Consider the following 13,625-nt stretch of genomic DNA (forward strand, 5'->3'; position numbering starts at 1 on the left):
GGAAGTTGAATTTAACATTATGGTAATATTAACAAATTCCAACATATATTTTATCACAAAATTTATATAGAATTTTACCTCAATATAAGTTCATTAAAAAAAAAAACACATCTTTTAATCAATGAACTAACATACGGGTATCAATAATCTTGTTCATCCTGTGGTAAAAAAAATCCGTAACCCCCTAACACAACAAAGACTTAAAAAAAAAACCATCATAAAATCATAATTTAATCCACTATGGTTTAATCACGGGGTTAAAACACATTAGCCTAAACAAACCATCGAATAGCAAGCATAGATAGAGACTATTATTAAAGCCAATCAACTCAAAACACGTTTAAGAATTACGTTCAATTATGCGCGCGCAGAATTCCAATGACGAGCATTCCTTCCTCCCGACACACACTCGCTGCCACTGTCACTCAACAGACACTTCCCGGACAGTACCTCAAGTAACCTCCGAGGGGAAAGTAACCATAAAACATGAGTGAGGACGATAATGCCTGGGTCTTGGACAGTCTGGTCAATTTCCTCCGAGGGCCAGTGTGGAATGTTCCAATTTTAACATTTATCGAACACAAGAGTTTGAGTGAGTACCATTGTCCTGTTTTTCCTGATTTTTTGGTTTAATTCCCCTGCTACTTAGTTTAATTCCCCTGCTACTTAGTTTAATTTCCCTGCTACTTAGTTTAATTCCCCTGCTACTTAGTTTAATTCCTCTGCTACTTAGTTTAATTTCCCTGCTACTTAGTTTAATTTCCCTGCTACTTGGTTTAATTTCCCTGCTACTTAGTTTAATTCCCCTGCTACTTAGTTTAATTCCCCTGCTACTAAGTTTAATTTCCCTGCTACTTAGTTTAAATCTCTGCTACTTAGTTTAATTTCCCTGCTACTAAGTTTAATTTCCCTGCTACTTAGTTTAATTCCCCTGCTACTTAGTTTAATTTCCCTGCTACTAAGTTTAATTTCCCTGCTACTTAGTTTAATTCCCCTGCTACTTAGTTTAATTTCCCTGCTACTTAGTTAAATTTCCCTGCTACTTAGTTTAATTCCCCTGCTACTAAGTTTAATTTCCCTGATACTTGGTTTAATTTCCCTGCTACTTGGTTTAATTTCCCTGCTACTTACTTTAATTCCCCTGCTACTTAGTTTAATTCCCCTGCTACTTAGTTTAATTTCCCTGCTACTTAGTTTAATTTCCCTGCTACTTGGTTTAATTTCCCTGCTACTTAGTTTAATTTCCCTGCTACTTAGTTTAATTCCCCTGCTACTTAGTTTAATTTCCCTGCTACTTAGTTTAATTTCCCTGCTACTTGGTTTAATTTCCCTGCTACTTGGTTTAATTTCCCTGCTACTTAGTTTAATTCTCTGCTTCTTAGTTTAATTTCCCTGCTACTTGGTTTAATTTCCCTGCTACTTGGTTTAATTTCCCTGCTACTTAGTTTAATTTCCCTGCTACTTGGTTTAATTTCCCTGCTACTTGGTTTAATTTCCCTGCTACTTAGTTTAATTTCCCTGCTACTTGGTTTAATTTCCCTGCTACTTGGTTTAATTTCCCTGCTACTTAGTTTAATTTCCCTGCTAAGTTTAATTTCCCTGATACTTGGTTTAATTTCCTGCTACTTGGTTTAATTTCCTGTTTCTTACTTTAATTCCCCTCTTTCTTAGTTTAATTTCTGCTACTTAGTTAAATTTCCTGCTAGCAATTTTGTTCCTCTCCTGTAGTTTAATTTCCTGCTACTTGGTTTAATTCCTGCTACTAAGTTTAATTCTGCTACTTAGTTTAATTTCCTCTTTCTTAGTTTTAATTTCCTGCTACTTGGTTTAATTTCCCTGCTACTTAGTTTAATTTCCCTGCTACTTAGTTTAATTTCCCTGCTACTTAGTTTAATTTCCCTGCTACTTGGTTTAATTTCCCTGCTACTTGGTTTAATTTCCCTGCTACTTAGTTTAATTTCCCTGCTACTTAGTTTAATTTCCCTGCTACTTGGTTTAATTTCCCTGCTACTTAGTTTAATTTCCCTGCTACTTAGTTTAATTTCCCTGCTACTTAGTTTAATTTCCCTGCTACTTAGTTTAATTTCCCTGCTACTTAGTTTAATTTCCCTGCTACTTAGTTTAATTTCCTTGCTATGTAACCCATTTATAAACTGTCACTCAAAATAGTCAAAGAAAATGTTTATAACGGTAATTGTGGTAGTTGAGTGGTTGGTGATTGTGGTAGTTGAGTGGTTGGTGATTGGGGTAGTTGAGTGGTTGGTGATTGTGGAAGCTGAGTGGTTGGTGATTGTGGTAGTTGAGTGGTTGATGATTGTGGTAGTTGAGTGGTTGGTGATTGGTGGTAGGTGATTGTGGTGGTGGTTAGTGGTAGGTGATTGTGGTAGTTAGTGGTGGTGATTGTGTGTAGTTGAGTGGTAGGTAATTGTGGTAGTTGGGTGATTGGTGATTGTGGTAGTTGAGTGGTTGGTGATTGTGGTAGTTGAGTGGTTGGTGATTGTGGTAGTTGGGTGGTTGGTGATTGTGGTAGTTGAGTGATTGGTGATTGGTAGTTGAGTGGTTGGTGATTGTGGTAGTTGAGTGGTTGGTGATTGTGGTAGTTGAATGGTAGTGGTGTGGTAGTTGAGTGGTTGGTTGATTTGGTAGTTTAGTGGTTGGTGATTGTGGTAGTTAGTGGTTGGTGATTGTGGTAGTTGAGTGGTTAGTTAGTGGTTGGTGGTAGTTGAGTGGTGGGTGATTGTGGTAGTTGGTGGTTGAGTTGTGACTGGTTGAGTGGTTGGTGATTGTGGTGGTTGAGTGGTAGGTGATTGTGGTAGTTGGTGGTTGGTGATTGTGGTGGTTGTTGTGGTTGGTGATTGTGGTAGTTGATTGGTTTGATGATTGTGGTAGTTGATTGGTAGGTGATTGTGGTGGTTAGTGGTAGGTGATGTGGTAGTTAGGTGGTTGGTGATTGTGGTAGTTGAGTGGTTGGTGATTGTGGTAGTTGGTGGTTGGTGATTGTGGTAGTTAGTGGTTTGGTGATTGTGTTGATTGGTGATTGTGGTAGTTGAGTGGTTGGTGATTGTGGTAGTTATAGGTAATATATATTGTAAATGGTGTGTTTTAGGTAATATATGTGTAAATGGTGGTAGTTATAGGTAATATATTGTAAATGGTGGTAGTTATAGGTAAAATATTTGTAAATGGTGGTAGTTAGGTAAAATATTTGTAAATTGTGGTAGTTATAGGTAAAATATTTGTAAATTGTAGTTATAGGTATATATGTGTAAATGGTGGTAGTTATAGGTAATATATGTAAATGGTAGTTATAGGTAAATATATGTAAATGGTAGTTATAGGTAAAATATTGTAAATGGTGGTAGTTATAGGTAAAATATTTGTAAATGGTGGTAGTTATAAAAATATTTGTAAATGGTGGTAGTTATAGGTGAAATATGTGTAATGATGGCAGTTATAGGTAAATATGTAAATGGTGGTAGTTATAGGTAATATATGTGTAAATGGTAAGTTATAGGTAATATATGTGTAAATGGTAGTTATAGGTAAAATATTTGTAAATTGTGGTAGTTATAGGTAAAATATTTGTAAATGGTGGTAGTTATAGGTAAAATATTTGTAAATGGTAGAGTTAGTAAAATATTTGTAAATGGTGGTAGTTATAGGTAAAATATTTGTAAATGGTAGTTATATAATATATGTGTAAATGGTGGTAGTTATAGGTATATGTGTAAATGGTAGTAGTTATAGGTAAAATATTTAAATGGTGGTAGTTATAGGTAAAATATTTGTAAATGGTAGTAGTTATAGGTAAAATATTTGTAAATTGTGGTAGTTATAGGTAATATGTGTAAATGTAGAATATAGGTAATATATGTGTAAATGGTGATAGTTATAGGTAATATATGTGTAAATGGTGGTAGTTATAGGTAATATATGTGTAAATGGTAGTTATAGGTAATATATGTGTAAATGGTGGTAGTTATAGGTAATATATGTGTAAATGGTGGTAGTTATAGGTAAAATATTTGTAAATGGTGGTAGTTATAGGTAAAATATTTGTAAATTGTGGTAGTTATAGGTAAAATATTTGTAAATTGTGGTAGTTATAGGTAATATATGTGTAAATGGTGGTAGTTATAGGTAATATATGTGTAAATGGTGGTAGTTATAGGTAATATATGTGTAAATGGTGGTAGTTATAGGTAAAATATGTGTAAATTGTGGTAGTTATAGGTAATATATGTGTAAATGGTGGTAGTTATAGGTAAAATATGTGTAAAATGGTAGTAGTTATAGGTAATATATGTGTAAAATGATGGTAGTTATAGGTAATATATGTAAATGGTGTATTTATAGGTAAAATATGTAAATGGTGGTAGTTATAGGTAATATATGTGTAAATGGTAGTAGTTATAGGTAAAATATTTGTAAATGGTGGTAGTTATAGGTAAAATATTTGTAAATTGTAGTTATAGTAAATGTAATTGTGGTAGTAAAAATATTAAATGGTAGTTATAGGTAAAATATTTGTAAATGGTAGTTATAGGTAAAATATTTGTAAATGGTAGGGGTAATATATGTGTAAATGGTGAATATAGGTAATATATGTGAAATGGTGAGTTATAGTAAAATATTTGTAAATGGTGGAAGTTATAGGTAAAATATTTGTAAATGGTAGTTATAGGTAAATATTTGTAAATTGTGGTAGTTATAGGTAATATATGTAAATTGTGTAGTTATAGGTAATATATGTGTAAATTGTGTGGTAGTTATAGGTAATATATTGTGTAAATGGTGGTAGTTATAGGTAATATATGTGTAATGGTGGTAGTTATAGGTAAAATATGTGTAAATTGTGGTAGTTATAGGTAATATATGTGTAAATGGTGGTAGTTATAGGTAAAATATGTGTGTAAATGGTGGTAGTTATAGGTAATATATGTGTAAATGATGGTAGTTATAGGTAATATATGTGTAAATGGTGGTATTTATAGGTAAAATATGTGTAAATGGTGGTAGTTATAGGTAATATATGTGTAAATTGTGGTGGTTATAGGTAAAATATATGTGTAAATTGTGGTAGTTATAGGTAAAATATTTGTAGTGTGGTAGTTATAGGTAAAAATGTGTAAATGGTGGTAGTTATAGGTAAAATATTTGTAAATGGTGGTAGTTATAGGTAAAATATTTGTAAATGGTGGTAGTTATAGGATAAATATTTGTAAATGGTGGTAGTTATAGGTAATATATGTAAATGGTGGTAGTTATAGGTAATATATGTGTAAATGGTGGTAGTTATAGGTAAATATTCGTAAATGGTGGAGTTATAGGTAAATTATTTGTAAATGGTGGTAGTTATAGGTAAAATATTTGTAAATTGTGTGGTATAGGTAATATATGTGTAAATTTTGGTAGTTATAGGTAATATATGTGCAAATGGTGGTAGTTATAGGTAATATATGTGTAAATGGTGGTAGTTATAGGTAAAATATGTGTAAATGGTGGTAGTTATAGGTAATATATGTGTAAATGGTGGTAGTTATAGGTAATATATGTGTAAATGGTGGTAATTATGGTAAAATATTTGTAAATGGTGGTAGTTATAGGTAAAATATTTGTAAATGGTGGTAGTTATAGGTAAAATATTTATAAATTGTGGTAGTTATAGGTAATATATTGTATTGTGGTAGTGGTATTTGTGTAAATGTTGTAGTTAGGTAATATATGTGTAAATGGTGGTAGTTATAGGTAAAATATGTGTAAATTGTGGTAGTTATAGGTAATATATGTGTAAATGGTGGTAGTTATAGGTAAATATGTGTAAATGGTGGTAGTTATAGGTAATATATGTGTAAATGATGGTAGTTATAGGTAATATATGTGTAAATGGTGGTAGTTATAGGTAATATATGTGTAAGTGTGATTATGGTATATGTATAATTGGTGATTATAGGTAATATATGTTAAATGGTGGTAGTTATAGGTAAAATATTTGGAAATTGGAGTTATAGGTAAAATATTTGTAAATTGGAGTATATGTGTAAATGGTGGTAGTTATAAAATATTTGTAAATGGTGGTAGTTATAGGTAAAATGTGTAATTTGGTAGTTATAGGTAATATATGTGTAAATGGTGGTAGTTATAGGTAAAATATGTGTAAATAGTGTAGTTATAGGTAATATATGTGTAAATGGTGGTAGTTATAGGTAAAATATGTGTAAATGGTGGTAGTTATAGGTAAAATATTCGTAAATGGTGGTAGTTATAGGTAAATATTTTGTAAATGGTGGTAGTTATAGGTAAAATATTGTAAATTGTGGTAGTTATAGGTAATATATGTATATATGGTAGTTATAGGTAATATATGTGCAAATGGTGGTAGTTATAGGTAAATATTTATTGGTGTTTAAATTGATGTGTTATAGGTAATATATTGTGTAAATGGTGGTAGTTATAGGTAATATATGTGTAAATGGTGGTAGTTATAGGTAAATATTGTAAATTGGTAGTTATAGGTAAAATATTTGTAAATGGTGGTAGTTATAGGTAAAATATTTGTAAATTGTGGTAGTTATAGGTATATATGTGTAAATTTGGTAGTTATGGGTAATATATGTGTAAATGGTGGTAGTTATAGGTAATATATGTGTGTAAATGGTGGTAGTTATAGGTAAAATATGTGTAAATTGTGGTAGTTATAGGTAATATATGTGTAAATGGTGGTAGTTATAGGTAAAATATGTGTAAATGGTGGTAGTTATAGGTAATATATGTATGAAATGATGGTAGTTATAGGTAAATATTGTAAATGGTGGTAGTATGTAATATATATGTAATTGTGGTGGTTATAGGTAAAATATATGTAAATTAGCATTGGTTATAGGTAATATGTATTAATTGGTAGTTATTAAAATATTTGGAAATTGTGGTAGTTATAGGTAAAATATTTGTAAATTGTGGTAGTTATAGGTAATATATGTGTAAATGGTGGTAGTTATAGGTAAAATATTTGTAAATGGTGGTAGTTATAGGTAAATTTAGTAAGTATTGGTAGTTATAGGTAATATATGTGTAAATGGTGGTAGTTATAGGTAAATATTTGTAAATGGTGGTAGTTATAGGTAAAATATTTGTAAATGTGGTAGTTATAGGTAAAATGTGTAAATGGTGGTGTAGTTTGTATGTAGTCTGTGGAATAAAATCGTGGTAGTAGTGGGGGTGAGGGTGTGGGTGAGGGTGAGGGAGAGGGGTGAGGGGTGAGGGTGGGGTGAGGGGTGAGGGTGAGGGGGTGAGGGTGAGGTGTGTGTCTTACTACTGTGTGATTTTGCCTTCCTCTTCCCCTCCCCTCCTTCCTCCCCCTTTCTCCCCCTCCCTCTTCCTCCCCCCTCCCTTCCTCACCCCCCCCTCCCTTCCTCTTTCCTCTTCCTCACCCCTCCTCCTTCCTCACCTCCTCCTTCCTCCCCCCCTCCTCCTTCACCCCCCCCTCCCTTCTCCACCCCCCTCCCTTTCTCCCCCCCTCCCTTCCTCCACCCCCCCTCTCTCCTTCCTCCCCCCCCTCCTCCTTCCTCTCCCCCTCCTTCCCTCACCCCTCCTCCTTCCTCCACCCCCTCCCTCCTTCCTCCACCCCTCCCTCTTCCTCACCCCTCCCTCCTTCCTCTCCCCTCCCTCCTTCCTCCCCCCTCTCTCCTTCCTCCCCCCCTCCCTCCTTCCTCACCCCTCCTCCTTCCTCCACCCCCCTCCCCTTCCTCACCCCCTCCTTCTCCACCCCCCTCCTCCTTCCTCACCCTCCCTCCTTCCTCCCCCCCCCTCCCTCCCTTCCTCCCACCCCTCCCCTTCCTCACCTTCTCTCTCCTTCCCTCACCCCCCTCCCTTCCCTCACCCCCTCCCCTTCCTCCACCCCCTCCCTCCTTCCTCCCCCTCCCTCCTTCCTCACCCCCCTCCCTCCTTCCTCACCCCCCTCCCTCCTTCCTCACCCCCCTCCCCCTTCCTCACCCCCTCCCCTTCCTCACCCCCCTCCCTTCCTCACCCCCCTCTCTCCCCTCCCTCCCCCCTCCTCCTTCCTTTCCCCCCTTCCCTCCTTCCTCTTCCCCCCTCCTTCCTCCACCCCCTCCCCTCCTTCCTCCACCCCCCTCCCCTTCCCTCTCTTCTCCTCCTTCCTCCCCCCTCCCCTTCCTCTTCCCCCCTCCCTCATTCCTCACCTCCTCTTCCCTCCCCCTCCTCATTCCTCCCCCCCCTCCTCCTTCCTCACCCCCCCTCCCTCCTTCCTCCCCCCCCTCCTCCTTCCTCACCCCCCTCCCCTCCTTCCTCCCACCCCTCCCTCCTTCTCACCCCCCCCTCCTCCTTCCTCACCCCTCCCCTTCCTCACCCCCTTCCCTCGCCCTACCCCTCCCTTCCTCACCCCTCCCCTTCCTCCACCCCCCTCCTCCTTCCTCACCCCCCTCTCCTTCCTCCCCCCCCCTCCCTCCTTCCACCCCCCTCCCCTTCCTCACCCCCTCCCTCCTTCCTCACCCCCTCCCTTCCTCCCCCCCTCCCTTCCCCACCCCCTCCCCTTCCCTCCCCACCCCCCCCTCTCTCCTTCCTCACCCCCCCTCCCTCCTTCCCTCTCCCCCTCCCCTTCCTCCACCCCCTCCCTCCTTCCTACCCTCCCTCCTTCCTCCCCCCCTCCCTCCTTCCCTCCCCCCTCCCCTCCTTCCTCACCCCTCCCCTCCTTCCTCCCCCCCCTCTCTCCTTCCTCCACCCCCTCCCTCCTTCCTCCACCCCCCCTCCCTCCTTCCTCACCCCTCCCCCTTCCTCCCCCCTCCTTCCTCCACCCCCCTCCTCCTTCTCCACCCCTCCTCCTTCCTCCACCCCTCCCTCCTTCCTCCACCCCCTCCTTCCTCCCACCCCCTCCCTCCTTCCTCACCCCCCCTCCCCTTCCTCCCCACCCCCCTCCTTCTCACCCCCCTCCTCCTTCTCCCCCCCCTCCCTCCTTCCTCCACCCCCCTCCCTCCTTCCTCACCCCTCCTCCCTTCCCTCCCCCCCCCCTCCTCCTTCCCTCCCCCCCTCCCTTCCCTCACCCCTCCCTTCCTCCCCCCCCTTCTCTCCTTCTCACCCCCCCTCCCTCCTTCTTCCCCCTTCCCTCCTTCCTCCACCCCTCCCTTCCTCACCCCCCCTCCCTCCTTCCTCCCACCCCCTCCTTCCCTCACCCCCCTCCCTCCTTCCTCACCCCCCTCCCCTTCCCCCTATTTCCTCCCCCCTCCCTCATTCCTCACCCCCCTCCCCTCCTTCCTCTCCCCCTCCCTCCTTCCTCCACCCCCTCCCTCTTCCTCCACCCCCCCTCCCCTCCTTCCCTCACCCCCTCCCTCCTTCCTACCCCTCTCCTTCCCCTCACCCCCCTCCCTCCTTCCTCACCCCCTCCCCTTCCTCCCCTTCCTCCTTCTCCCCTTTCCCTCCTTCCTCCACCCCCTCCTCCTTCCCTCACCCCCCTCCTCCTTCCTCTCTCCTCACCCCCCTCTCCTTCCTCCCCCTCCCTCCTTCCTCACCCCCTCCTCCTTCTTCTCCCCCTTCCCTCCTTCCTCCCCCTCCCTCCTTCCTCTCCCCCCTCCCTCCTTCCTCACCCCCCTCCCTCCTTCTTCTCCCCTTCCTCCTTCTCCCCCCCCTCCCTCCTTCCCTCTCCCCCCCTCCCTCCTTCTTCTCCCCTTCCCTCCTTCCTCCCCCCTCCCTCCTTCCTCTCCCCCCCCTCCCCTCCTTCCCTCCCCCCCCTCTCTCCTTCTCCCCCTTCCTCCTTCCTCTCCCCCCTCCCTCCTTCCTCTCCCCCTCCCTCCTTCTTCTCCCCCCCTTCCCTCCTTCCTTTCCCCTCCCTCCCTTCTCACCCCCCTCCCTCCTTCCCTCCCCCCCTCTCTCCTTCCTCCCCCCTCCCTCCTTCCTCCACCCCCCTCTCTCCTTCCTCCCACCCCCTCCCTCCTTCCTCCACCCCCCCTCCCTCCTTCCACCCCCTCCCTCCTTCCTCCCCCCTCTCTCCTTCCTCCCCCCCTCTCTCCTTCCTCTCTCTCCTCCCTTCTCCCCCCCTCTCTCTTCCTCACCCCCCTCCTTCCTCACCCCCCTCTCTCCTTCCTCCCCCTCCCTCCTTCTCACCCCTCCCTCCTTCTTCTCCCCCTTCCCTCCTTCCTCCCCCCTCCTCCTTCCTCCCCCCTCTCCTTCCTCCCCCCTCCTCCTTCCCTCCCCCCTCCCTCCTTCCTCACCCCCCTCTCTCCCCCTACCCCCTCTCTCCTTCCTCCCCCCTCCCTCCCCTTCCTCCACCCCCCCCCTCCCTCCCCCCTCACCCCCCTCTCTCCTTCCTCACCCCCCTCCCCTCCTTCTTCTCTCCCCTTCCCTCCTTCCTCTCCCCCCTCCCTTCCCTCACCCCCTCTCTCCTTCCTCCCCCCCTCTCTCCTTCCCTCCCCCTCCCTCCTTCCTCCCCCCCCTCCCTCCTTCCTCACCCCCCCTCCTCCTTCCCTCACCCCCTCTCTCCCTTCCCTCCCCTCTCTCCTTCCCTCCCCCCTCCTCCTTCTTCTCCCCCTTCCCTCCCTCCTCCCCCCTCCCTCCTTCCTCACCCCCCTCTCTCCTTCCTCCACCCCCCTCCCTCCTTCCTCTCCCCCCCTCCCTCCTTCCTCCCCCCTCTCTCCTTCTCCCTTCTCACCCTCCCCCTCTCTCCTTCTCCCCCCCCTCCCTCCTTCCTCCACCCCCTCCCTCCTTCTTCTCCCCTTCCCTCCTTCCTCTCCCCCTCCCCTCCTTCCTCCCCCCTCTCTCCTTCCTCACCCCCTCCCCTCCTTCCTCCCCCCTCCCTCCTTCCTCCCACCCCCTCTCTCCTTCTCACCCCCTCTCTCCTTCCCTCCACCCCCCTCTCTCCTTCTCCCCTTCCCTCCTTCCTCTCCCCCCCTCCCTCCTTCTCCACCCTCTCTCCTTCCTCCCCCCCCCTCCCTCCTTCCTCTCCCCCTCCCTCCTTCTTCTCCCCTTCCTCCTTCCTCCCCCCCCCTCCTCCTTCTTCTCCCCTTCCTCCTTCCTCTCCCCCCCCCTCCCTCCTTCCTCACCCCCCTCTCTCCCTTCCCTCCCCCCCTCTCTTCCTCCCCCCTCTCTCCTTCCTCCCCCCCCTCCCTCCTTCCTCACCCCTCCCTCCTTCCCTCACCCCTCTCCCTCCTTCTTCTCCCTTCCCTCCTTCCTCTCCCCCCTCCCTCCTTCCTCCCACCCCCCTCCCCTCCCTTCCTCCCCCCCCTCTCCTTCCTCCCCCCCTCTCTCCTTCACCCCCCTCTCTCCTTCCTCCCCCCCTCTCTCCCCCTCACCCCCTCCCTCCTTCTCCCCCCCCCCTCCTCCTTCCTCCCCCCCCCTCCCTCCTTCTTCTCCCCTTCCCCCTCCTTCCTCTCCCCCCTCCCTCCTTCCTCCCACCCCCCTCCCCTCCTTTCCCTCACCCCCCTCTCTCCTTCCCCTCACCCCCCTCTCTCCTTCCTCTCACCCCCCCCTCTCCCTTCCCTCACCCCCTCTCTCCTTCCTCCACCCCCCTCCCTCCTTCCTCCCCCCCCTCCCTCCTTCCTCTCCCCCCCCCCTCCCCTCCTTCCTCACCCCCCCTCCCTCCTTCCCTCACCCCCCTCTCCTTCCTCCACCCCTCTCTCCTTCTCCCCCCTCTCTCCTTCCTCTCCCCCTCCTCCTTCCTCACCCCCCCTCCTCCTTCTTCTCCTTCCCTCCTTCCTCTCCCCCCTCCCTCCTTCCTCACCCCCTCCTCCTTCCTCCCACCCCCTCCTCCTTCCTCCCCCCCTCTCTCCTTCCTCCACCCCTCTCTCCTTCTCACCCCTCTCTCCTTCCTCACCCCCTCTCTCCTTCCTCACCCCCCTCCTCCTTCTTCTCCCCTCCTCCTTCCTCTCCCCCCTCCTTGTTTGCTTGAGGAGGGAGAGGAGAATGTCCCCGTGTCTGTATACTGAATACTCCAATAAGTTGATCAGAAGTGTGTGTGTGTGTGTGTTTGTGTGTGTGTGTGTGTGTGTGTGTGTGTTTGTGTGTGTGTGTGTATCTGTGTGTGTGTGTGTGTGTGTGTGTGTGTGTCTGTATGTGTGTATCTGTGTGTGTGTGTGTATGTGTGTGTGTGTGTGTGTGTGTATCTGCGTGTATGTGTGTGTATCTGTGTGTGTGTGTTTATCTGTGTGTGTGTGTGTGGTACAAGCACTGCTTGCTCCCTCTCGCTTCCAGCTGCCACCGCTGGCTAGCCCTCGTGGTGAACAGGGAAGCAACTTACATAAGCCTTCCCCTGCCAGTACACAGCCTCCTCACCATCAAGACTCCTGCTGTGCCTCCTTGTGGCAACACACGGTAACTGGGTGCCTCGTGGGCCCAGGCTAGACCAGTAGGGGATCGCGGAGTAGCAGTGGGCCACAGACGGACGGCGCATAGGCCCACTGGCATATGGACACGTCCTGGCGCCTACCAACCACCGCCCCGCTGCCTTGTGGATTAACCTTGGCAGGTATAAGGCTACGGGAGTAAACCCCAAACGATAAATCTACGGTGGAGCCCCGCATCAGGCAGACATGCTTACAGAGCTCCAACAAGACCCCAACGACGGTGTAGGCGGAAGAGGTGACCAACATGGGAACCCAACGACTACACCGGCGGACGAAGGCAATGTCTGATGGACAGGCTACTAAGGCGAAACCCAACAAACTGGGCTATCGGCAGCCCATTGCAATTCTCCCTCTCCCCAGTCATTGCAACACTTGCACCACTGGATCAGGAAAAGGAAGAGCCAAGATGTGTGGTTGCAGCCTGCGCTCCTGCCTCACCACATAAATCAACTCACACACAGCCATCACCCAGCTCGCCATTCCTCCCATCATCATCAAAACCCCTATACCCCCAAAAGTCCTATGGCGACGGACGAGTGGCGACGGGGAGAGGCAGAGATGACTGCCGGGAGTCTCTAGTCACAACTCTACATATGGGCGGCACAAATAAGATGGTCGTTTATGCACTGGGATCTAGGCAGCAGTGCAATCCGGTCCTGTCTGTGTGACTGAGCAGCCCTTACAAGGAGCCGCTTTGCTCACCCCACATGGGGAGGAGGCTAGAAAAGGTCCCCTAAACATAGCCTGCCTAAATGCTCACCTAAGTGGTCAACCGCACCCAGTAAGGTCATCCTTATGCCGTCGAAAACACAATCAAAATCACAGATCCAAACAAAAACAAACTATACAACCTCTTATGGTCGCTGCATGGAATGTCAGGACCCTTCTGGATACTGGCACAAATGAGCGTCCTGAAAGAAGAACTGCCCTTGTGGAGAAAGAGCTGGCTAGGTATACCATCGACATAGCAGCCATCAGTGAGTCCCGGCTCCCAGACGAGGGTCGACTCACAGAACGGGGGTCTGGCTACACCTTCTGGAAGGGTAAGCCTGCTGCGGAGAGAAACCTCAGTTATGGAGTTGGCTTTGCCATCCGCCAACACATCCTACACAGACTCACTGAAGTGCCTGTTGGGATCAGCGAGTGCCTCATGACGCTCCGAGTCCCACTGAATCACTCACGTCATGCCTTCTTCAACAGTGCATACGCCCCAACACTGGATGCAGAGGATGACATAAAGGAGGCCTATTACGCTGGCCTTGACAGAGTGCTAACCTC

The 13,625-nt window shown here is 46.8% G+C and overlaps 1 protein-coding gene across 1 annotated transcript in view; it reads left to right on the forward strand.

Moving 5' to 3' along the window:
* Positions 1 to 379: 379 nt before the first annotated feature.
* Positions 380 to 13,625, forward strand: part of LOC121860472 (cilia- and flagella-associated protein 36-like) — a 27,349-nt gene continuing 14,103 nt past the window's right edge. The window contains exon 1 of the mRNA XM_042357628.1: positions 380 to 592. Coding sequence (XP_042213562.1) covers positions 487 to 592 — 106 coding nt within the window. The 5' untranslated portion in view covers positions 380 to 486. The remainder of the gene's footprint in view (positions 593 to 13,625) is intronic.

The sequence above is a fragment of the Homarus americanus genome, unplaced genomic scaffold (genome assembly GCF_018991925.1).
Source record: "Homarus americanus isolate GMGI-L3 unplaced genomic scaffold, GMGI_Hamer_2.0 scaffold30683, whole genome shotgun sequence".
Taxonomy (NCBI): Eukaryota; Metazoa; Arthropoda; class Malacostraca; order Decapoda; family Nephropidae; genus Homarus; species Homarus americanus.